This window comes from Salvelinus sp. IW2-2015, unplaced genomic scaffold, assembly GCF_002910315.2.
Source record: "Salvelinus sp. IW2-2015 unplaced genomic scaffold, ASM291031v2 Un_scaffold37, whole genome shotgun sequence".
NCBI lineage: Eukaryota > Metazoa > Chordata > Actinopteri > Salmoniformes > Salmonidae > Salvelinus > Salvelinus sp. IW2-2015.
Genome location: NW_019942507.1, coordinates 332,934 through 357,108, shown reverse-complemented (window position 1 = coordinate 357,108; position 24,175 = coordinate 332,934). Strand labels below are relative to the sequence as shown.

The 24,175-nt window shown below is 43.0% G+C and overlaps 1 protein-coding gene across 2 annotated transcripts; it reads right to left on the bottom strand.

Moving 5' to 3' along the window:
* Window positions 1-9,716: 9,716 nt before the first annotated feature.
* mbip (MAP3K12 binding inhibitory protein 1) lies at window positions 9,717-23,176 on the bottom strand. 2 transcript variants are annotated; one of them, XM_024135045.2, is made up of 9 exons: window positions 22,984-23,175; window positions 22,374-22,493; window positions 19,816-20,037; window positions 19,041-19,137; window positions 18,501-18,566; window positions 14,373-14,546; window positions 14,112-14,206; window positions 10,620-10,658; window positions 9,717-10,394 (listed from the first exon to the last, which is right to left on the bottom strand). In XM_024135045.2, exons 1-9 carry the CDS (start codon window positions 23,131-23,133, stop codon window positions 10,284-10,286), a joined length of 1,074 nt encoding a protein of 357 aa, XP_023990813.1. In that variant the 5' UTR covers window positions 23,134-23,175; the 3' UTR covers window positions 9,717-10,283. The 2 variants fall into 2 exon arrangements, with proteins under 2 accessions (XP_023990813.1, XP_023990814.1); XM_024135046.2 differs by lacking the exons at window positions 14,112-14,206; window positions 14,373-14,546 and having other exon boundaries at window positions 22,984-23,176.
* Window positions 23,177-24,175: the final 999 nt, after the last annotated feature.

Genomic DNA, 24,175 nt, shown 5'->3' with positions numbered 1-24,175 from the left:
CATACTTTTTCTTGCCACTGTACAATTGAAGGTGCGTGCGTGCGTGCGTGCCTGCGTGAAATCAAATTCAAAATAAAAAATCTAATCAAAGTTTATTGGTCGGGTACGCATATGTTATCGCAGGTGCAGTGAAATGCTTGTGTTTTCAGCTCCAACAGTGCAGTAATATCTAGCAATACAAAAATAAAACAACAGTACACAAGTTATCAAGTAAAAGAATGAACCCAGCAGTGTTCAATGACTATGTACACAGGGCAGCAGTCTCTAAGGTGCAGGGTTGAGTACCGGGTGGTAGCTGGCTAGAACAGTGTCTAAAGTTCAGGGCAGGGTACCGGGCGGAGGCTGGCTAGAGGTGACTGTTAAAACAGTCTAATGGCTTGGAGATAGAAGCTGTTTCTCAGTCCCAGCTTTGATGCACTTGATCTCTAATAATAGAGAGAGAGACTGATTTCAAGGATTTGAAAGGGATGCATGCGTAGGTGAGTTTGTGTGTGGGTGTCCTGAAGTGTATATGCGTGTCTGTATGAGAGGGTTTGAGACGAGGGTTTGAGACGAGGGTTTGCTAATTTGCTATGTGAAACCCCACATGAGCCTCTGCTCTGGCTCTCTTTCAACAAAGTCATATTTTCACTTATTTCAATGCCTTCTCTGTACTTTATGCTAGAGGGGGAAAGAACGATTTCTGTGACGTTCTAATCTCAAATTCTAATCTATCAGAGCAATTGTCACTATAAATAACCCGTTTTTGTGTGAGGTGGTCTCTATCTCGCCGCTCTGTGTAAAAAGCCTTCCATTTGTTATTCTGTGTGTGTGTGTGTGTGTGTGTGTGTGTGTGTGTGTGTGTGTGTGTGTGTGTGTGTGTGTGTGTGTGTGTGTGTGTGTGTGTGTGTTGTGTGTGTGTGTGTGTGTGTGGTGTGTGTGTGTGTGTGTGTGTGTGTGTGTGTGTGTGGCTAGTGATAGCGTGGCTCCGGCATGGTTATATACTGTGTGTCAGCGAGTTCGCAGTGGCTTGGCTGGGAGATTAACATCTATGTCAGAGATAGCATGTGCATTTGTTGTGTGTGTGTGTACATATGCATGTGCGTGGGGTAGATGGGGAGAAAAGTAAGAGAGGAGAGTGGAGTTCTCTTCAGGATTGTGCTGACTGTCTGTCTGGCCTCCATCTACATGGCACACGAGGCAGTGTCAGCTGGGCACCCTATATCCTATATAGTGCACTACTTTTGATCAGGGCCTTAGGGCTCTAATCAAAAGCAGTGTCACTACATAGAGAATAGGGTGCCATTTGGGGGGGGGGGGGACTCTCTCAATGCTAAAAGGGCGACCCCGTTAACGGTGGCAGTTATTTCCATAAAAGTGTCTATCCTAGATTGCTGACCTAATGGTAGTATTTGTGCCAATGTGTTTTGTATGTCTGTATGCTAGGATTACAGTGGGAGGCATTGTCGTTTTCTGAATGATTTATGAACGATTTCTTTGTGTGGTCAGATAAGTATTAGTTACACCAGAAAGGCTAATTGTGTTATCCATCTTGTGTGTAATGGTTTGTGCCACGGTGGGGCAGCCACATCTTCTCATTCCATAACCAAGGAGACCGAAAATTAACTGTAAATTCTTTATCGAAGAAAAAAAACAGTCTCCACAATATTTTCCAAAATGTGTACATATTGTCATTTCTCGTCTGTTTGTTAAACTGAGGAACTGTGAAACGAATAGTTAAAATCCTCTTTGTGCGTGAACAGGTGCATAGCACTAGTGTAGTACATATGGCTGCTGGTGTGTGTTCTGGGGTATGGTGTGTGTGTGTGAACATTGTGTAGGTAGTGGCCCGTCAGTATACATCCCTCTCTAAGGGCCCAGCTGTCAGCCCAGCCCAGCCATACCGCCATAGCAGCAGTCTCGGAGAGTGAGACCTCATTGTGGTGTGATTTCCTCCTTCTCCTAGCAGATGGAGTGTTTTTGTCGCAGTGAGGCGAGGCGAGGCGAAGAGAGCGAGGCCACTGTGATTGCCTCTTGGACAGCGGTGTCAGCCGAGGATAATGCTGCTGCCGCCCTCCCAGGAACAGAACAGGATCAACACAATCCAATTTCTTTTTCTTCAACCAAAATGGAATAATTTTACAGAGAAAACCCTGGTTGTTTGGGCCGGCGGTCGGTATCCATCCACACAGAGAGAGAGAGAGAGAGAGAAAAAATAAAACATAAAAAAATATATATACCCGAGTTAAAAAACAACCATTATGGCAAAAATTGGGGAAAAGATATGGGTCATCAGCTTCACCCCTACGCCCAACAAAATACCACCAACTACCACTTATCACAAACAGAAGGAATCTTTAAGCATCAATCATTTGACTCCTTGGCTGGCTGCGGCCTGGCATCTATAGCCTCAGGACAATAAACCATAGTCAAAAAACAACCATTATGGCAAGAATTGGGAGAGCGAATTGCCGTTCAAATTCACCCTTATCCCCCGCCAAACTAGCAACTACCAGAAACAACACTGGTGTAATCTAAACAGAAATGTTTGGCTACAGAGATGTGTTCAACTTCAGCACCCAACGGAGATGTGTTCGACTTCAGAACCCCACCAAACTACCACAAACACACAGGAGGACTTAAAATATATGTTGCTGCCACAGGCTCTGAGGGTCCAATGGAATGGGGATGAAGGCTAGCAATCTCCCAAAACAGACAGCCAGTGCACTTCAAAACAACAGATGAAAGATGAGGCGGAAAGATTAGAGATTGAGAGTGGGGGGGGGGGGGGGGGGGGGATTTATAGGGACTCCATAAGAACAGCCAGGGGTGGGAGTAGTGTAGCTAGCAGTGGGTAACCTGATCTGTAGAATCACAATGACCCTTCAGCAAAGTGTGCTGCCTGCCCACCTGAGTGAGGGTGACTAGCCGGCTGGCTGTCCTTACCTTTCCAAAGGGTTGAGAGCATCTTGTAGGAAAAAGGGGGGCTAAGAATGATTGGAGAGCTGTGACATCTTGTGACTCCATACTCTTGCATCGCAGCCAGGTAGAGGACTCTCTGACCAACCTGCTTTTCCACTCTCTCCCCTCTCTTACCACAGATATGTGCTGTACCATGAGCAATTCAGTCAATGTCCAGCACGTGCAGATGTTATGGAAAGTGTGACTTCAAGTATTACAGTGTGAAGAATGAATTGTAAATGTAGATGACCACCACAGCCCAGGGCCTATGTATAGTGCAGTATATAGCAGAATGAACAGAGACAGGTGATAGAGAGTATTACGGAGGGGAGTGAATGAGGTGAAGGGACCGGTTGCTGTCAAACGGGGGGTTGGGAGGTTGGGTGATGGAGGTTGGGGGGTGAGGCACTAGGCCGGGGAGGGGGGGGGGGTTAAAAACACTCCAGGCCACTCTGGAACATCTAAAACGAGATAGAAAGTATGTAGAAATTATAATGGACCTATACGTTTTCAAATAACTGCCCTTTTTCTGACCTGCAAATTGCTTTTAATGAACAAATTGACCTGGAAAAAATCTGGACAGCCCTCCGCTGAATTTTGAATTCCCAATGTGGCCCTCGAGCCAAAATGATTGCCCACCCCTGCACTAGGCTGTGTCTGGTACAATGAATTGGGGAGGGGGTTGGTCGAGGCTAAGTCTCTCATCAGCATCCAGCTCAGGTGCTGGGCCCATGCACTAACTATGCCCTGACTTGATTGTAATTGCCTGAATTCGGTTCCCGCTGATCCATCCTGGCAATATCACAGGCACATGTTGACTGGGGGCTGCAGCAGCAGTCAGACAGGACCACAGAGAGCAGCTGGATGACTGGCTATCTCTCTCTCTCTCTCTCTCTCTGCTCCACAGTGGGTCCAGTGAGGTCAGAGGTGTAAGCTCCTCTCAGTATGTGTGATTTAAAACAAAAGATGTACAACATACTGTACACACATTCACATACAAAGTGATGATGCTGTATGTATAGGTATTTGGTACAGCATCTTTAGCAGCATCAGATATATTTAATACAGATCATCTGAATGGCAAGCATGCCAATTCTTCAATTCAATCTTCAATGCTCTTGCAGACTATTAGATTGTGAGGCAGGTGAGAGGCATGAACACATTCACAGCAGTCATAAACATCATGGGAGGTTATGTCCTTGCTCTGATAATGGCTTTGGGAATGAGAATGGGTCAATTTCCATAAAGAAAAATTAATATTAAACTCTCTAGGCAGCCTTAACGCTGTGAAATGAACTGTTGGAGCATCAATTATGGGTAACGCGTTTTGGAAACTGAGATATAATAATAAAGTAATTATTTTTGCACACTGCATGCACATAACTCGTTCTTTCTTTTAAGTGTAGAAAGGTTTATCTATAATTGAGTGGTTTGAACAATGGTTATTTGGTCATCTTTTGTCTTTATGTGTCATTTGTGAGTGAGTGACAGCTGTGAATGAACACCCCCCTTCTCCTCGATCCACAAAAAGCCCCCCAAAAATGATGAATCCACATAGCGATGACAGAATTGGACATGACATTCGATTTGGTTCTGTACGTTTCTTTCCCCTTACAGGCATGGCTGTGGAACGTGGTTCCTTTGAGCCGGGTCCTGATCAACAGGGTTAACTTTAGAAGTCCCCCGTGCTGCACTCCACACCCTGTGATAATAGTTCCTAGCTCATAATGAAGACCAGGCTGGTAACCAACAGGTGGTCCTTTTAAAGACCCAGATCCTGCAGTACTCAGGACCCTAGAAAAAAAAAACTGCAATGGCAAAATGTGTCAGAATCTAATGTTCTGCAGAATGAAAAGGCTGTTTTCTCCCCTTTGTCCCCGGCCAGAGATTCAGCCTTGTTCCTCATTGTTCAGGACACAAACGAGCAACAGTCTTTTTTGACACGGAGCCACGGGCTGAATGACGACTGGAGCTGACTAGTCACATGAAAAACCTTTCTCTATGGCGGGTCCGAGCCCATTAAGAGTTGGGGAGTTATGAATGGCTATGAATAACTTCTCCCTGGCCTTGATATCATGTAGGGAGACCTTGACACAAGACAAGCATAAACCTCCCAGGCTTTTAACAAGGTTCCCAGATAGACAATCACAGAACTAGAAATAGTCAGAGAGAGAGAGAGGGAGGGAGGGAGAGATTGACAGAAAAACAGAGACAGGGAGGAAGCATAGAGTTGGTGTGGAAGTGGCTCTGGAGTCTTCTAGAAGGCCATACTGTGCTCACCCACCCATGGACTATGGAGGCTATTTGCTGACACTAATGCTGTTCACTTTATTCTTTATTGAACCAAACATGGTGGTACAATTAAAATCCATGTATGTAATTCTGCTGTGGCTCTTGCTCCTAATTATAGCTCATTTAGTGACAAAGTAAAATAACGTTTTTTGAGCTGTGCATTGTTATTGAATGTCACGTCATCACCTGGCTATAACCAGGGCATGAGGGAAGTGAACTAGATCAGTTCAAATATTCTGGAGCCGGGCTAGAGCCTGGCGGCCGCTAAAATGTTGTGTTGTATTCATTGTATTCATTCAAATAAAGATAACGGGGTATTTAGCAACGAGCAGTGTAGTCCTCCATCGCCTCCCCCTTGGTCTGTATGCTCAGTTCAATACCTTCATCATGGGTGGAGCCATCCCAGCTAGACAGACAGGGGATGTCCCAAATGGCACCCTATTCCCTATATAGCGCACTACTTTTGACCAGAGTCCTAAGGCCTGTATAGGGAATAGGGTGCCATTTGAGACACAAGCCATGCCTACTGATAATCCCTTTGTCCACATCCATAATCCATTTGTTACACTCAGACCAATCATTTCTCATTAACCCTTATAAGGGTTCTGTATCTAAGACAAAGGAACAACAGGGGAACAATACAGAGACCCACTGTTCACATTGTGACAGCAATACAGCGACAGCCTGTTCACATTGTCAGTGCTCAAGTACCTCCCTTAGTGCCGTGTGGGCCTTGTGCCCAGAAAGTTTAGATGAATGAGAGAATAAAAGACTAGGAGAGACCAGAACAAGTGAGGAACACCTGAAAAGGACTGAGAGGGAAAGGTCCCCCCATTTCCACAGTAAGAATATTATGTGACTGAACAAGGCAGAAACAAAAGGACATTTTCCTTTTGTGCCTCAGAGACCTCTCCATCAATCAATGTCGAGACACCACCGGAGAATTCATAGAATGTTGATGTGCCATTTTACTGAGAGGAAATGTCAAATAAGAGTGAGAAAAGAAGGATTACTGTACAATTAGATGATTTAAATTCTCCAAGAAATGTGGAATGAAATGTGAAAGCTTTTTGATACCCAATCATTGTAAACCATAGATCCATTTTGTAGATGAAATGACAATCAATAGCAATTCTATATCAGGTGTTTAAAACGTCTAGTTGTGTGGCTGTGAACATTAATCTAGCTTTCACACATCAATTTATGCCTACACAGATACACAGAGCAATTTCCTTAACTGCTGTGCGTGTGTGCGTGCATGTGTGTGTGCGTGTGTGAGAACTAAGAGCTCTATGCATTGCATGGTGCAGACAGAGATCTAGTAATCAGGTCATTTGTTGTAATGATAGACATCATGGTGCTCATCAACCTCACAGCAAAGCAGACAGCTGAATCATGTGCACTCTGACACACCCCAATTACACACTCACTGAGAAACTCAATACACTTGTACACATACACTCAGGGCCAGTTCCAGGCATAAGTGACATATTCGGTAGCTCAGGGCCCCCGACCACTAGGGGGCCCCCGACCCAGTTTAGGAATTCAGTCGGGGTCTCAACTATTGAGAGTAAGAATAGTACAACACAGCAGGTGCAATTTCAAAATTTGATTGTGCATCAGCAGAATTGCAGTATATTGCTTAGGGCCTCCAGAAGGCTAGACCCGGCCCTGCATACACATGCATGCAGACACACAACTGAATAGATTTGTGTACACACACATATGCACAACTTAATACAGTTGTTCACACATACATACATAAACTCAGCAACTGTGTTGTTTTTCAGCAAACTTAACATGCGTAAACATTTGTATGAACATAAGACTCAACAACTGAGACATACACTGAACAAGTATCACAGACATGTGACTAACAGAAATTGAATAATGTGTCCCTGAAAAAAGGGGGGATCAAAAGTAACAGTCAGTATCTGGTGTGGCCACCAGCTGCATTAAGTACTGCAGTACATCTCCTCCTCATGGACTGCACCAGATTTGCCTGTTCCTGTTGTGAGATGTTACCCCACTCTTCCACCAAGGCACCTGCAAGTTCCCGGACATTTCCGGGGGGAATGGCCCTAGCCCTCACCCTTCGATCCAACAGGTCCCAGACGTGCTCAATGGGATTGAGATCCGGGCTCTTCGCTGGCCATGGCAGAACACTGACATTCCTGTCTTGCAGGAAATAACGCACAGAACGAGCAGTATGGCTGGTGGCATTGTCATGCTGGAGTGTCATGTCAGGATGAGCCTGCAGGAAGGGTACCACATGAGGTAGGAGGATGTCTTCCTGTAACGCACAGCGTTGAGATTGCCTGCAATGACAACAAGCTCAGTCCGATGATGCTGTGACACACCGCCCCAGACCATGACGGACCTTCCACCTCCAAATCGATCCCGCTCCAGAGTACAGGCCTCGGTGTAACGCTCATTCCTTCGACGATAAACGCAAATCCGACCATCACCCCTGGTGAGACAAAACCACGACTCGTCAGTGAAGAGCACTTTTTGCCAGTCCTGTCTGGTCCAGCGACGGTGGGTTTGTGCCCATAGGCGACATTGTTGCCGGTGATGTCTGGTGAGGACCTGCCTTACAACAGGCCTACAAGCACTCAGTCCAGCCTCTCTCAGCCTATTGAGGACAGTCTGAGCACTGATGGAGGGATTGTGCGTTCCTGGTGTAACATGGGCAGTTGTTGTTGCCATCCTGTACCTGTCCCGCAGGTGTGATGTTCGAATGTACCGATCCTGTGCAGGTGTTGTTACATGTGGTCTGCCATTGCGAGGACGATCAGCTGTCTGTCCTGTCTCCCTGTAGCACTGTCTTAGGCGTCTCACAGTACGGACATTGCAATTTATTGCCCTTGCCACATCTGCAGTCCTCATGCCTCCTTGCAGCATACCTAAGGCACATTCACGCAAATGAGCAGGGACCCTGGGCATCTTTCTTTTGGTGTTTTTCAGAATCAGTAGAAAGGCCTCTTTAATGTCCTAAGTTTCCATAACTGTGACTTTAATTGACTACCATTTGTAAACTGTTAGTGTCTTAATGACCGTGCCACAGGTGCATGCATGGTCATTAATTGTTTATGGTTCATTGAACAAGCATGGGAAACAGTGTTTAAACCCTTTTACAATGAAGATCTGTGAAGTTATTTGGATTTTTACAAATTATCTTTGAAAAAGATAGGGTCCTGAAAAAAGGGACATTTCTTTTTTTGCTGAGTTAAGTATATCGACAGACACACAAATAGCACTACTCAATTCCTAACTACAAACTACTGTACTTTAGATGTACAGTTGAAAAGTTCACTGAACAGAGCATGCAGGCTTTAGTGGCCCCCTGCCAAGTCATTTCCTGGATTTGCTGATTTCCCACTGTCACCCTTTAATATGAATTACCTCACGTAGTTAAATTTAAACCTCTTCAGTTGTGTACAATTTCGAAAAGGAATTAATTGCGATCTGATTAGCTGTGTGTATGACTAACACTGTTCATGCACAATGTGTGTGTGTGTGTCTAACAGTTCATGTAGTGAGTGTGATTAGCACCATGAGTCAAAGTCTACTTCCACAGGTTTGCCAAATGAAAAATAAATTTATTTACAAAAACATTCACATTAAAACTTTGCAACACAACAGCAAAAGGAGGAAGTAGCAACGCGGAAGCAATGTCTACAACGTCACAATGAGCATAGTATTCTCCATAACAGAAAATAATATAATAGCAACGTATAACGTTTCTAAAAAAACACCAACGCATTTCTCTCTCATGTGGCCAAAACGCAACAGCATGCGCCACTGGGCAAAACACACAGGTAGGATATGCTACAGTTTGTTTACTCCATCTGCTCTAAAATTAATTCACTGTACATCATTCAAAACAACACTGTAGGCTACTTTGAAAAAACACTGTATAACTCAAGATCAAAATGCATTTCCCCATTTTGTCTTACAGTAACGTCATACTACGCTATTATATTAAACTCTTATGTCGAAGATTATCATCATGTGATCTTGCCGACACGGTTTCAGCTTCGATCTAACGTTATTAAACGAGCACCATTCACCTGAGTAGCCTGTTCTCTGTGCGTAAAGTAAAGAATATATACATGCGCAGAAGCTTCAGGAAGCTCCGGATCTTTGAGTGAGGCAGACTAAAGATCCAGAAAAACACGGGAGCCGCAGAGCCACATCATGCTAGAAAGATAGATACCCACACAATTGAATTCTCCAGTAGTTTCACGGAGAGCAACGTTTCAACCCGAAGGTTGAAAACCAAGACCTTCAGCTCAGGACCCATAGAATTAGGAATAGAATACCAGAATGGACATGAACCTTCTTATGATGGGATAAAGGTCAGCCATCTTGGTCAGGGAGTTGGTCAACCATGGTTAGTCAGCGCTGTGATTCATAAAATATGAATTCAAAGAATTTATCTGCGATGTTGGTCAGCTAGCTAGCCAGACGGTTCTAGGGGAATGATTTCATTCATTTTCTAATTAAAAATGGCCAATATCCCAACATTCCATTCAGCAATGCAGTCAATCCACAGACACACACTGGTTGAAATCAGTTGATGATAGGACTTAGACAAGTTGTAAATGCAACAAGTACTGACATTGTATCATATAATAGCACTCGCAGCTTTCCAAGAAAACATTACATTTAGATATGTATGGTATCCTTCAATTGGTATAAAACCCATATAAAACTGTATTTATAATTATATGACAATATTTTCGGTTGATAATTGTATTAAACAATTTCTGATACATCACATGCATTACTTTTATTTCCCTGAATAAGTAAAAATCCGTATTGTGCCTCTACTGCCATTCATCCAATTAGACTGGTTTGGATTTCTCCCTGACCAATATGGCTGCCACCCCCCCTTCCACATTTTACTCAATAAAACTGAAGCAGCATCCAGCAGTGTGTAAGGGTGGATATCTACACCTCAACGGTAAAGTCTCTAAATCTCTTCCTCTAGTCTGTTCCCCATAATGGTGGGTATGTGTGAAGGTCGTAGGTCAAAAGGTTGGGGGTCAGAGTGGACACTCGGTGTCGTACTCTACCGGCCCAAACTCCCCCATCCTCTTCAGCAAGGCCGCTTTGACAGCACTGATCTTCACATCCAGCTCCGACAGACTGCAGGCCTGCCAACATGGGAGATAAGAACAATCACAGTCAAACGCGCCGCACACAGATCCAACTCTCAATAGACATACAAGTATAAGCACATAGGCGCACACTAAAATCAGTGTCAACTTAAACTGGTGGTTGTCCACGGACCGGAGGTTGAGAAACACTGCTTTGAACTTGAATGTAATGGCAGGAGGAAAGGTATGAGAAGAGTGAAAAGGTATGATGACACATCTCACCTGAGACATTGATGTCTTTGGTCGCTTGTGTAGGTAACTCTGAAAGAACACAGGAGATGAGAGGTTAGAATGTTTAGGTAACTCGGGGAGAGCAGAGACAAAGAGGTTAAGTAACAGAGTACTAGAACAGTTAGAGGTTAGCCACTGGCAACATTCCTGCCATGCACAGGGTCAGACGGACTGAACAAATATTTCCCGTCCATTCAAGATGCACTACGCAGAAAATCGCTACGCCATTTCCTGGTTGCTAAAAATTCTAAAAACCGTTCGCATAATTTCAGTTTATGTGACAAAACAAGCAAGTATAGTGTAGAGAATCATTGTACCATCTAAACAGTTGTGAAATATATTTTCCAGAACCAAAAATATTATATTTTTCAATTGTTTGAAGCTGGTGTACAAAAACGAAAGTAAAAAAGACACGGAAAAAACGGAAAGCATAGAAATATAGAACATATATCACGCTTCTTAGACTTACTTTTAATGTGACTGACAGATCTATAACTCCCATTACTATGTGAATTTGGTCAGGTCGTCCAAAAACGTACATATTGTAGCTTTAAAATTAGCCCCGAGAGGTACTTGTTCTTTTTACGTCAATACACCTACCTCAGAAAATACCTTCTATTTCTGGAAATGGCACCAATCTAATAGCTTTCAGAATACAAAAAAACTAAAATCAATTTTCTGCTGACAAAAATACATTCTGCAAGAAGGCTAATAGTGCATGTACATTACTCATATGAAGAATCTTCAGTTACTTAGTAATTCCAGAACTAGCAGACTAAAAAAGGACCAGGAAAGAGAGTACAAAAACATGTCCTTCCCACCCTCAACCCAACCAATTTTAATGCACTGCAGCAGTCTGCTATGCAACATACAGTACTGTAAATCTAAAGAGACTTGGGTAATGACTTAGCTAAACCACTGATAGAAAAGTGGAGGAGACCGCTACTCACCTCCCACATTACCAGTAGTTTATTGGACAGTACTGTTCTCTGAAAGCAGCTGCCCTAACCACAAGCCCAGGCCACACATTGATCCTTTTCATTATGGTTAATTAGCTCAAAGTAACCTCTGGCCAGTAGCCACTTGATGATAATAATAAATTATTATTAATACAGCAGCTTTTTACCAACTGAGGTACTCAAAGCGCTTTACATAGTAAAGTCATGATTTGAAAGCTTGTTCTAATGCCAACATGACTAGCTAAGACATAAAATATGATCTTAGTGTTAAGCAAGGCAATTCATTGAAACAGATCGTCATTTTGGTGCGCATAGAAAGGAGTCAGAGGTGAATTCAGGTGCGTGCGCCCCGGCAAATTTCCTTCACATTAAATAAAACCGGCTCATTCTGTTCAGAACAACCCAGGGTATGCCGCCATGTCATCCTGTAACTGTGCATCAAACAGTGATCATAAAACGTCGATACCTGTACATGATAGGCGTTTGATGATTTGGAAAAGTGAAGCACACATTTGGACTCGGGTGTGTGGCTTGCATGTATGACATCGAGGTGGCATTTATTATAATCCTCAAGGTCTCACCTTTCAAAAGACCACCGAGTCATCTGAATTTGGAGCTTTCCTCTCACTCAGACAAACATTTTTGCAAATGTAAAACCAACAAAACACAAAAAAAAGGAGAGCATGCTGCAATGCTTTGTAATGTTTCTAAAACAATAAAAAAATCTATTACTAGTAAGAAGTAATGTGGTATATCGTTTAATTTCATATCATCTGTTGTGGCCCGAGTCTTTTACCAAAATTATCACAGATGAGACCACAATGGAGGTTACCGTGGTAACGCTGCTCCAGTCATGTTTCTGCTTGTGAGATTGAGTCTGACTAGTAGCAGTGGTGTCTTCTCTTCTCTAGCAGTTGAAACTCTAAACTGAAAAACAACCTAGCTTGTGAACAAAGCTATGTAAATAGCCAAGAAACACAATGACAAAGTCTCACTTAAGTAGACTTTCATTTCAAGTTAATTATCTTTCACTCAGCTCTTCACGGCCGCAAAGCCCCAATCTACGAAGTGTTACGGCGCGAGATGGTATAGGCTATATAGGATTCGTAGTTCTTTGACTTTGTGCGATTAATTTACCAGCTATGAAACAAAGCAACAAAGTCAGTTTGTCAAATTTCTGCCCTGCTAGAGTTGCCCCGGTTAACTGTAAGTGCTGTTATTGTAAGGTGGAAACGTCTAGGAGCAACAACGGCTCAGCGGCGAAGTGGTAGGCCACACAAGCTCACAGAACGGGACCGCCGACTGCTGACGCGCATAGCGTGTTGAAATCGTGCTATAACAATAACTGTTTGTCAGGAGTTTCATGAAATGGGTTTCCATGGCTGAGCAGCCGCACACAAGCCGAAGATCATCACGTGCAATGCCAAGCATCGGTTGGCGTGGTATAAAGCTTGCTGCCATAGGACTCTGGAGCAGTGGAAACACGTTCGCTGGAGTGATGAATCACACTTCACCATCTGGCAGTCCGATGGACGAATCTGCTTTGGCGGATGTCAGGAAAAAGGCTACCTCCCCCAATGCATAGTGCCATCGAAACACCTTCGGGATGAATTGGGAACGCCGATTGCGAGCCAGGCCTAATCGCCCAACATCAGTGCCCGACCTCACTAATGCTCTTGTGGCTGAATGGAAGCAAGTCCCTTCAGCAATGTTCCAACATCTAGTGGAAAGCCTTCCCAGAAGAGTGGAGACTGTTTTAGCAGCAAATGTTCGACGAGCAGGTGTCCACATACATTTGTAGTGTACTTTGAAAACAGCTACTGCAGCATTTATGTTACTGTAAATGTGAACACAGTAAACCATTTTAATTCACAAATGCGAGTGAAATGCTGGCACTGTGGAGCCCTGACCACCCGCCAACGTGGCTGGTGAAATAGACATCTTACCCACCAATGCCAACATCTACCCGCATTTGGCAGGTGTTAATGTTAGGCCCTGGGTACGAGTGTAAAAGGTGGAGGATTAAAGATGAGATTAAAGATGAGATCCTCCACCCTCAGAAACCTGTTCAGCGTGTACTTCCAAACTATTTGCAGAAATTACTTAAACAGTGGCACTTGGAATAAAAGAAGATCAGCTCAGTTTATTCAAGAAGACACTCTCCACCCCCAGCTCTCTGTGCACACACACACACACACACACACACCCTAAAGGACATGGAGAGCAGCACGCTCTTAGGACCGGCACGTCAAGCCAAGAGAGGGGAGTGTTAAGAGTCACGCAGAAACTCAAGCGCTCTTACTCAGCTAACTTTGATTTGGCTAAATTCTGACATGGATGACATTCTGAACTGAAGAGGAAGAAATACCCCACGTCTGATAATCACGGAATAAGAAATGTCAGGCTCAATATGGAAAAACACTAACATGGAGAAATACTAACGCGCACGTACACAGACTCATGTCCGCACACACACACACAAATAAGTGGGTGTGCTAAAATCTTTCTACCACACTAAACTCACAGACTGGAAGTACTCCGGTGAAAGTCCCTCCAACTCCAGGATCCGATCTTCAAGCTTTTTCAGCCTCTGGTACACACTTAAAGGCACTGGACCCTCTGGAAAAGAAAGGTTTGTCTGTCTGATAGGAATATTAGAGTATAAGACCAGAATTCTTCAAGTCAAGTGTCAGAAATTGAAATTAATACAAATGCTTGGGTCAAGAGAGACATGCAACTACCACAATATGGCCGATACCACATCTTGTTTAATTAACCTCTTCACCTGTTGGGAGCTTTAGGTGCGTCTCGATGTTGTGCAGGCGTTCCTCTATGGCTGGATTCCCACAGTCTCTAGACACCATGGCCCTCTGCTGCTCCTCAGCCTCCCCCAAGGCACCTCCTCCTAAACCTCCCCCTCTACGAGTCTGAGGCCCATAGGTGTTCACCACACGAGTCACTGCACAGACAAGGCATACAGACAATAGAAACCCATTAACTGTCACAAGCAAAGTAAAGAATCCTAAGATCCTACCAGGGTCGTTTCACAGAATGAGTCCCTTTTACGTTCCTTTGATATTTTAAGTAGAAATTGTGCACCTATATTGGATTTTAAAAGCCTGTTATATTAAAATGTAGTGGCCTTTAATATAGAGCACATGGAAAATTCAATATATATGAATAAAGACGAGCTAATGTGCCCAAAATTTGGCAGTTTTCACAAAGCCCTAGTTCTTTTGTTGCTTTAACAAAGTAATTTCTGAAGATCATTATTTTTACAATGTGATTAGTGATGCATTTTAAGGTAAAAAAAAAAAAGAAACCTTTTAATATGGTGAAAGTATTCCTTGTTAAAGGGCGACTGCACTTCCTGATTTGGCCTCGTCTTTCATCATTGCTCATTAAGAAATGCTAACGGCTGTGAATAAAGGCAAAACGAGAGTTGTCTTGGGGGTGTGGTTTGATGTGCGTGTTTCTTGGGTTTGTCTTTGTCATTCAGTCACAAAAAAAAAAAGCACAGCTAACCAGTTCGCATTTTTTATTTACTGAAAGCAAGCTGGTAACATACATCAAACATGTTGTCAGCTTTGCTTAGTTATGAGCTAGCTAGCCTAGTACAGGGGTAGGCAACCCTGGTCCAGGAGTGCCGCAGGCACCCCATGTTTTTGATTTAATCGACCTGGAAGACCAGGTGTGTTGAATTTAGGCAATCACTGACCTAATCAATTAGTTCAGTTGGTCAGGTGTGATGCAAGTGAAAGCTATGATCCTTAATTGATGTCACATGTTAAATCCCCTTCAAAATCAGTGTAAATGACGGGGAGGAGACAAGTTAAAGGATTTTTAAGCCTTGAGACAATGGAGACATGGATTGTGTATATGTGCCATTCGGAGGGTGAATGGGCAAGACAAAAAAATTCTAAGTGCCTTTGAGCAGGGTATGGTAAAAGGTGTCAGGCGCATCAGTTTGTGTCAAGAACTACAAAGATGCTGGGGTTTTCACGCTCAACAGTTTCCCGTGTGTATCAGGAATGGTCCACCACCTAAAGGACATCCAGCCACCTTGCCACAATTGTGGGAAGCATTGGCATCATCATGGGCCACACCTGCTTGTCGAACATCTCATTCCAAAATCATGGGCATTAATATGGAGTTGGTCCCCCCTTAGATGCTATAACAGCCTCCACTCTTCTGGGAAGGCTTTAAAACTAGATGTTGGAACATTGCTGCAGGGACTTTATTCCATTCAGCCACATGAGCATTAGTGAGGTCGGGCACAGATGTTTGGCGATTAGGTCTGGCTTGCAGTCTGCGTTCCAATTCATCCCAAAGGTGTTCCATGTGGTTAAGGTCAGGGCTCGTCCACACAGTTAAGTTCGTCCACACCGATCTCGACAAACCACTTCTGTATGGATCTTGTTTTGTGCACGGGGACATTGTCATGCTGAAACAGGAAAGGATCTTCCCCAAACTGTTGTCAAAGTTAGAAGCACAGAATCATCTGGAATGTCATTGTATGCTGTAGCGTTAAGAATTCCCTTCACTGGAACTCAGGGGCCTAGCCTGAACCATGAAAAACAGCCCCAGACCATTATTCCTCCTCCACCAAACTTTGCAGTTGGCACTATGCATTGGGGCTGGTAGCGTTCTCCTGGCATCTGCCAAACCCAGAGTCGTCCGTCGGGACTGCCAGATGGTGTAGCGTGATTCATCACTCCAGAGAACGAGTCCACTGCTCCAGAGTCCAATGGCGGCAAGCTTTATACCACTCCAGCAGAGACTTGGCATTGCGCATGGTGATCTTAGACTTGTGTGCAGCTGCTCAGCCATGGAAACCCATTTCACGAAACTCCCAACAAACAGTTATTGTACTGACGTTGCTTCCAGAGGCAGTTTGGAACTCTGTAGTAAATGTTGTAACAGAGGACAGACGGTTTTTACGTGCAATGCTGTGTGCTTGATTTTATACACCTGTCAGCAACAGGTGTGGCTGCAAATTGTCCAGTCGTGTGGTCCAGTGCAGCTAAGACCTAGTGAAGCTGCAGCTGGCCCAGAATAGAGCGGCACGTTTTGTTCTTAATTGTAATCAGAGGGCTGATATAAATACTAGGCATGCCAGTCTCTCTTGGCTAAGAGTTGAGGAGAGACTGACTGCATCACTTCTTCATTTTATAAGAAACATTAATGAGTTGAAAATCCTAAATTGTTTGCACAGTCAACTGACACACAGCTCTGACACACACACTTATCCCACCAGACATGCCACCAGGGGTCTTTTCAGTCCCCAAATCCAGAACAAATTCAAGCCACTTTACAGTATTATATAGAGCCCTCATTGCATGGAACTTCCTTCCATCTCACATTGCTCAAATAAACAGCAAACATGGTTTCAAAAAACAGATAAAACAACACCTCACCTCTCCCCTATTTGACCTAGATAGTTTGTGTGTATGCATTGATATGTAGGCTACGTGTGCCTTTAAAAAAAAATGGATGTAGTTCTGTCTTTGAGCTGTTCTTGTCTATTGACGTTCTGTATTATGTCATTCTATATTTGTTTCATGGTTTGTGTGGACCCCAGGAAGAGTAGCTGCTGCTTTTGCACATATATAGTGTACATATGAAGTGGGTAAAAAAACAGTATGTAAACATGATTAAAGTGACCCGTGTTCCATGTTCAGGTTGAGGGTCATGGCTCCTAACAAACCCCCCTGGCCAGAAGATACAATCGTCAATAGCCGCTAAAAGTAGTTAGCGTCTATGAATGGGCTAGGGTATGTACTACCCACGTCTTGTCTAGGGAAGAGGTTCCAGTGAGGCGAGTTGGTTTTGCATGACCCGGTGCCTCGGGAAGGCGGGGTCTGCTCACTACCTTAAGAGGACCGATAGAACGGTCCTCTATAGGCAGTGTTTCCCAACCCTGGTCCTCCAGTACCCCCAACAGTACACAGTTTCGTTGTAGCCCTTGACAAAACACACCTCATTCAACCCATTGAGGGCTTGATGATTAGTTGACAAGTTGGATCAGGTGTGCTTGTCCAGGGTTACAATACAAAATGTGTACTTTAGGGGTACTCGGGGACCAAGGTTGGGAAAAACGTTCCTAAGGAGAGGTCTCCTCCGTCTGCCGAGGGGCACCGGGCCACGCAAAGCGAACTCGCCCAGTCTTTTCCCAGAAAACTGTGCCATCACGCGTTAATAGGCAAAATTGTTGACATAACTGTAATCCAAACCATCAAGTCATGACGCAGTCACTTACCAAACTCCGTTTTGGACGAGACTGACTTTATAAACCAAAATGATCCTATTTACACTTTGTAGTCAATTCAGATACTAGAATGAATGTTTGACTCATATCAATGCCTCATAGGCCCTTTAAAACCAGAGAAGTTGGTTCCATTAAATATATTTTTTTTTAAGAAACATTGAACATCTAATAGTCAAATCATAGTGTAAAAGCAAGTGAGATGGTTCTACTCTTTTTGGACATTTTCTGGTGCATCGTGGTGGAAAACAGTGGGTCAAACATAACATGTCGACCCTGTCACCCTTAGATAGACAGGCTAGAAATTTTTACAATGTACATTTCTTTGTGAAACTTGCATTCAATTGCCCCTCCCTGTTGCAAACAAGCTTCCATTCCCCCCGTCACAAGGTGATTAATGACTGACAACCCTGATACAGGCAACGCTGTTACTTATTTGGCACTTAATAGGAAATTACTATAGTAATATTTAACTTGATGGTAATACAAGTTTTTGTAATAATAATGCTAAAATTAGGTAACTATTTATTTTAATCAAGTCACACTACCCAAAAGGGACTAATTTCTTTGAACGACCCACCAATTAACCTAAAATATTTGAAATAACATAAGAAAACTACGTTTAAACTTAAAGCAGAATGTTCTTACCTTTAACATGACTTTTGAAGCCTGGGTAGGGTGTGAATACTGCATCTGTCCTGGCACAGCTGTCTTCTACATCATAGCAAAAGAGAACAGTTCATATTAACCAGCGCAAAATATATATTTCAGATTTGAAATATGCATTTCGTGGATAATTAACAGATGCATCCGTTGAAAACGAAATGAACTGTCCATGTGACATGTTCACTTCTGTTACCCTCATTTCTGTTAGCGATATTTCTGTTCATTACTGTTAATTGTCATTTGTATTCCTGTCATTTTACACCATCTATTTCTGAAGAAAAACAACAACTTGTCCCTTTATGTTCAAAGAATCTGGACAAAGCTGGATTTATTTTGAGGCCAGCTGAGGAGGGTGTTAGCTACTTCATGCCCACTATTATAACAGTTCAGCCTGACCTCTTGCCTCTCTGGCTGTGGAAATCAGCCCTCTCCAAACATTGGCAATCTGTGCACGGTCACCCCCCCCTCCACTAACTCTCTCACACACACACGCCTCTCCACACACCTCACTCAGATTCTTACCCTGATTGCAGTCGATCACATTGCAGAACTCCCTCACGTTGTTTTCATTGATCTCCAGCTGCTTTCGCTCTATAAATGCAGATATCCTCCTATCAATCTATAGTAGTAGAGGAGACAGTTGGAGATGTGACACAGGCTGGATTAAAGAGCTATTGATATCAAAACGACAGTCGATTTTTGTTTATATGATGGTAATAAAGGCAGGGGCAAGCAAAGCGGAATAAGACTACAATTCACATCCAAACAGCACGTGAAATGTACTCAGATTCAGAATACCCCCATCTCAATTGCTTTGCCATTTCTAAAAATGACGAAGTACGACAAAATACGGTTTATTTGGCTACCAAAATAAATACACAATGAAATACAACAGGCCTCGGCATCCTCTTGTCCTTCATCCACATGCAATCTCTCTAGAGTAATGAGCATCCACTTCATAATACATCAAGGGCCTGGCCCTCTCGCAAAGCCCTCCTGCTACTGCCACCACACCAGTCAGCGACCACACACACACTCCCACGTTCCCTGACTGCAGCACTCTGAAGGAGCCCTTATTCTGTGCTAAACTGGCTTATCATCAGGTCCTGATCAAGCATTTGATTCACTACTATGTTATTGCAAAGTGTGCAGCACACTCGGAGGCAATTACTTATGAGTATTCATTGGCTTTAGCTGAGAATAGGAAATAGTATTGAAAACACTACTGTATAAACCGCAGCATCGGTACAGCTGAGCGGAGTTGACCAATGACCAAACAGAAGCTACAGTCACTCGCCTCTGATTTGTTGGCTCTGATCTGAATGCTGAGGTCATCAACCTGCAACTTGCCCTCCTCCTCTACATCTGGCCTGGTTGGCTGAGGTGCAGGTAGAATGGGTGGTGAGTCTATGATCATCTCATCAGAAGAGACTGTGCTAGTGGTTTCATCGTTGTGGCTCTTTGAAGACGAGGACTGGTCTTCTGCCTCCACCAGTACCCTCAGGTTGTTCGATACTGACTGTTGAGGAGGATTAAAAGCAGGTTACGGGGGAGACGGTGAAGTCCCTGTCAACATACACTTTCTACATCCATTAATTAATATGACAAAAAATAAAAAAAACACAAATAAATTAAAATGCAACCATTTATTTTTATATTTAACTCTAGAGCGGTGGTTCCCAAACTTTTTAATAGTCGCGTACCCCTTCAAACATTCAACCTCCAGCTGCGTACCCCCTCTAGCACCAGGGTCAGTGCATCATTGTAAGCATGCCACACACACTGTACGATACATTTATTAAACATAAGAATGAGTGAGTTTGTCACAACCTGGCTTGTGGGAAGTGACAAAGAGCTCTTATAGGACCAGGGCACAAATAATAATAGAATAAATAATTTTGCTCTTTATTTATCCATCTTACATATAAAACCTTATTTGTTCATTGAAAATTGTGAATAACTCACCACAGGTTAATGAGAAGGGTGTGCTTGAAATGATGCATATAACTCTGCAATGTTGGGTTGTATTGGAGAGAGTCTGTCTTAAATAATTTTCCACACAGTCTGTGCCTGTATTTAGTATTCATGCTAGTGAGGGCCGAGAATCCACTCTCACATAGGTACGTGGTTGCAAAGGGCATCAGTGACTTAACAACAGCGCAATTTGCCAAGGCAGGATACTCTGAGCGCAACCCAATCCAGAAATCTGGCAGTGGCTTCTGATTAAATTAAATTTTCACAGAACTGCTTGCTGCAATTTCGATGAGGCTCTCTTGTTCAGATATCGGTCAGTGGACTGGAGGCAGAGCATGAAAGGGATAACGAATCCAGTTATTTGCGTCATCCGTTTCAGGAAAGTACCTGCGTAATTGCGCACCCAACTCACTCAGGTGCTTTGCTATATCACATTTGACATTGTCCGTAAGCTTGAGTTAATTTGCACACACACAAAAAAAATTGTCCAGCACATTGAATATAGTTGCGGAGAGTCCCTGTCATCCTAGATTCAGATCATTCAGGCGAGAAAAAACATCACCCAGATAGGCCAGTCGTGTGAGAAACTCGTCATCATGCAAGCGGTCAGACAAGTGAAAATGATGGTCAGTAAAAAAAACTAAGCTCGTCTCTCAATTGAAAAAAACATGTCAATACTTTGCCCCTTGATAACCAGCACATTTCTGTATGTTGTAAAAGTGTTACATGGTCGCTGCCCATATCATTGCATAGTGCAGAAAATACACTAGACTTCAGGGGACTTGCTTTAACAAAGTTAACCATTTTCACTGTAGTGTCCAAAACATCTTTCAAGCCGTCAGGCATTCCTTTGGTAGCAAGAGCCTCTCGGTGAATGCTGCAGTGTACCCAATTAGCGTCGGGAGCAACTGCTTGCACACACGTTACCACTCCACTATGTCTCCCTGTCATGGCTTTTGGGCCATTAGTAAAGATACAAACAAATCTTGATGACCAAAGTCCATTTGATGTCACAAAGCTGTCCAGTACTTAAAATATCCTCTCCTGTTGTCCTGGTTTCCAGTGGTTTTCAGAAGAGGATGTCTTCGTTAATTGACTCCCCATAAACGCCACGGACATATACCAGGAGCTGTGCCAGGCCCGCCACGTCTGTTGACTCATCCAGCTGTAACGCATAGAATTCACTGGCTTGTATGTGAAGCAGTAACTGTTTCGAAACATCTCCTGCCATGTCACTGATGCGTCATGAAACAGTGTTGTTTGATGAAGTCATTGTCTGTATAGTTTTTTTTTTACCTTTCCCACAGCATTGTCCCAGCCATATCCACGGCAGCAGGCAGAATTAAGTCCTCCACAATAGTATGCGGCTTGCCTGTCCTAGCCACTCGGTAGCTCACCATATAAGACGCTTCTAGCCCCTTCTTATTAAATGGTATCTGTTGCATTAATACATGTCTTACTACTCAAAAGTCATCTTAATTCTCTCTCAGAAAATCCCATGGCTTATTTTTCAAATTGGCATGATTTGTTTCTAAATGTCTGCGCAAGAGTAAAGGTTTCATTGAGTTGTGAGATAGGACTTTTACACATATAACACACTGTGGCTGAGGAAAGGCACCACTCCCAATATAAGTGAACCACAAATCAATGTAGTTATCATCATATTTGCGCCTCTTCGATGGTCCAACGTCCCTGTCTGTTGTTCGGTGCTTTCCCGGGTAAGGGGGCAGTAGCTCTTTAGGCTGCATCAGATTCACAACTGTCAGTGTCCATGCTAGCTGGGCTAACAACAAATGTAGAATTACTGATGCTAGCATTGGATGTGCTCATGGAAGCAGAAAAACGTGTGTCGTTGACAGGTGCAGGTGTAGTCATGTCTACCTGTAGTTTGGAGATGTGTTGCTGAAGACAGGTGAACACATGACGAGTAGGTTGAAGAGATGCCACATCCACTGCTTCAAAGCTGGTGCTGATTTTCAGTGCAGCTTCACCCAATTTCAGCTTGAAATGAAAAATAGTTACAAAATAAATAATTGAAACTTGGTCAGAACCTGGACTAAGAGTAGTTAAGCCTCCATTTTAGTTATACTAAGTCTACAAACTTTATTATTTCCAGGGCTATAAGAACCGGGGGGGAAACAAGCAAAGGTTGTTAATACAAACAAGGGCTATTATTTGTTACTTTTCTCCACGCGGCAGTTGTCAGTAACAATGTTTTGATTGCTACTTTGTCGTATTCAGCCTGCTAGATAAAGGAGGAGCTTATCCGTAATCAGTGCAACGACAAGCTAGGAGTTGTAGCCTACTGTGCTGCAACACAAACTATTCTTGCAACATTGTACCATTTAGCGTGCGATTGCATGCGACAAAGGATATTTCACAAATTCCTATTTGATAAGAACAGACATGTTGCACATCTCGTGGGCATCTCTCGCAGTGATCGAAGCAATTGTAGCTGAATTAGATTGTGTAAAAGCATTATTATACCAACCTCACTCCCGAAGTCTGTGAGCAGATTCAAAAGAATGAACATACTGTCTCTGTAGCTTGATACTTCCTTGCAAGAAGACGTTATGGCAACATTTTCCCTTCGTTTATCGCCCACACCGTTCTCGTCATTCAACTTCATCCTGTCCGCCATTGCATTTCCGCGTCTCAAGCACAGTGCTCAGTGATTGGTTAAGAAACGGGTCCCTCCAATACCGGAAGTATTATTACGTAGTCTGCAAAGCAATAAAAGGATGGTGCATAAAACGTTCAACAAGTTGGCCTTAGTATAAACAAACTGAGAAAAAATAAATGTTATGCGCATATAAAATCCATATATACCTCCACTATCTTTGTAGCGAAAATATAACTATTGAATAGAATCAGCCTTTTAGAATATCAGAAGGCAGGCCTACTCGAGGTGGAAAGTCAGATACCGCTAACAACAAAGTGAACCAACGACCTGGTTAGTCAAACACTCCAGAACCAGTAGGAGCACTTCAGAACAATTATTTTACTTGGATTATTTATGAATCGGTACTCAAAACTAAAGTCCTAAATATTTGACTAAACCATTAACATTTAACTTTTATGTCCCACAGTCAAATGGGTCCTGTATTAGTAGCAATGACCTGGCAATCAAATAATAGCCTCATAATTTCACATGTTATTGGTTTATGCAGCATTTTTTGTGTGTTAACAATAGTTTTTAAAAAATTGAATCACAAAATATTTGATGTACACAGTTTTGCCTTCACAATTTTCCAAACTGGTTAATGTTGTTAATTAATCTCCAATCTGAAGATAGTATATTATGGAGACATACTGCAGTACTTTTTTTTATTGAAATAAGTTGTATTTGTGAATTGCATTATTCCCAGGCAATTACAAATGGCATTTTTTTTACCCTTCGTCACAATCCTGTCTCGAGCTCTACGGACAATTCCTTCAACCTCATTGCTTGGTTTTTGCTCTGACATGCACTGTCAACTGTGGGACCTTATATAGATATGTGTGTGTCTTTCCAAATCATGTCCAATCAATTTAATTTACCACAGGTGTACCCCAATCAAGTTGTAGAAACATCTCAAGGATGATCAATGGAAACAGGATGCACCTGAGCTCAATAGTTTAAAAAAAATTGAATCACAAAACATTTGATGTACACAGTTTTGCTTTGACAATTTCAAAAACTG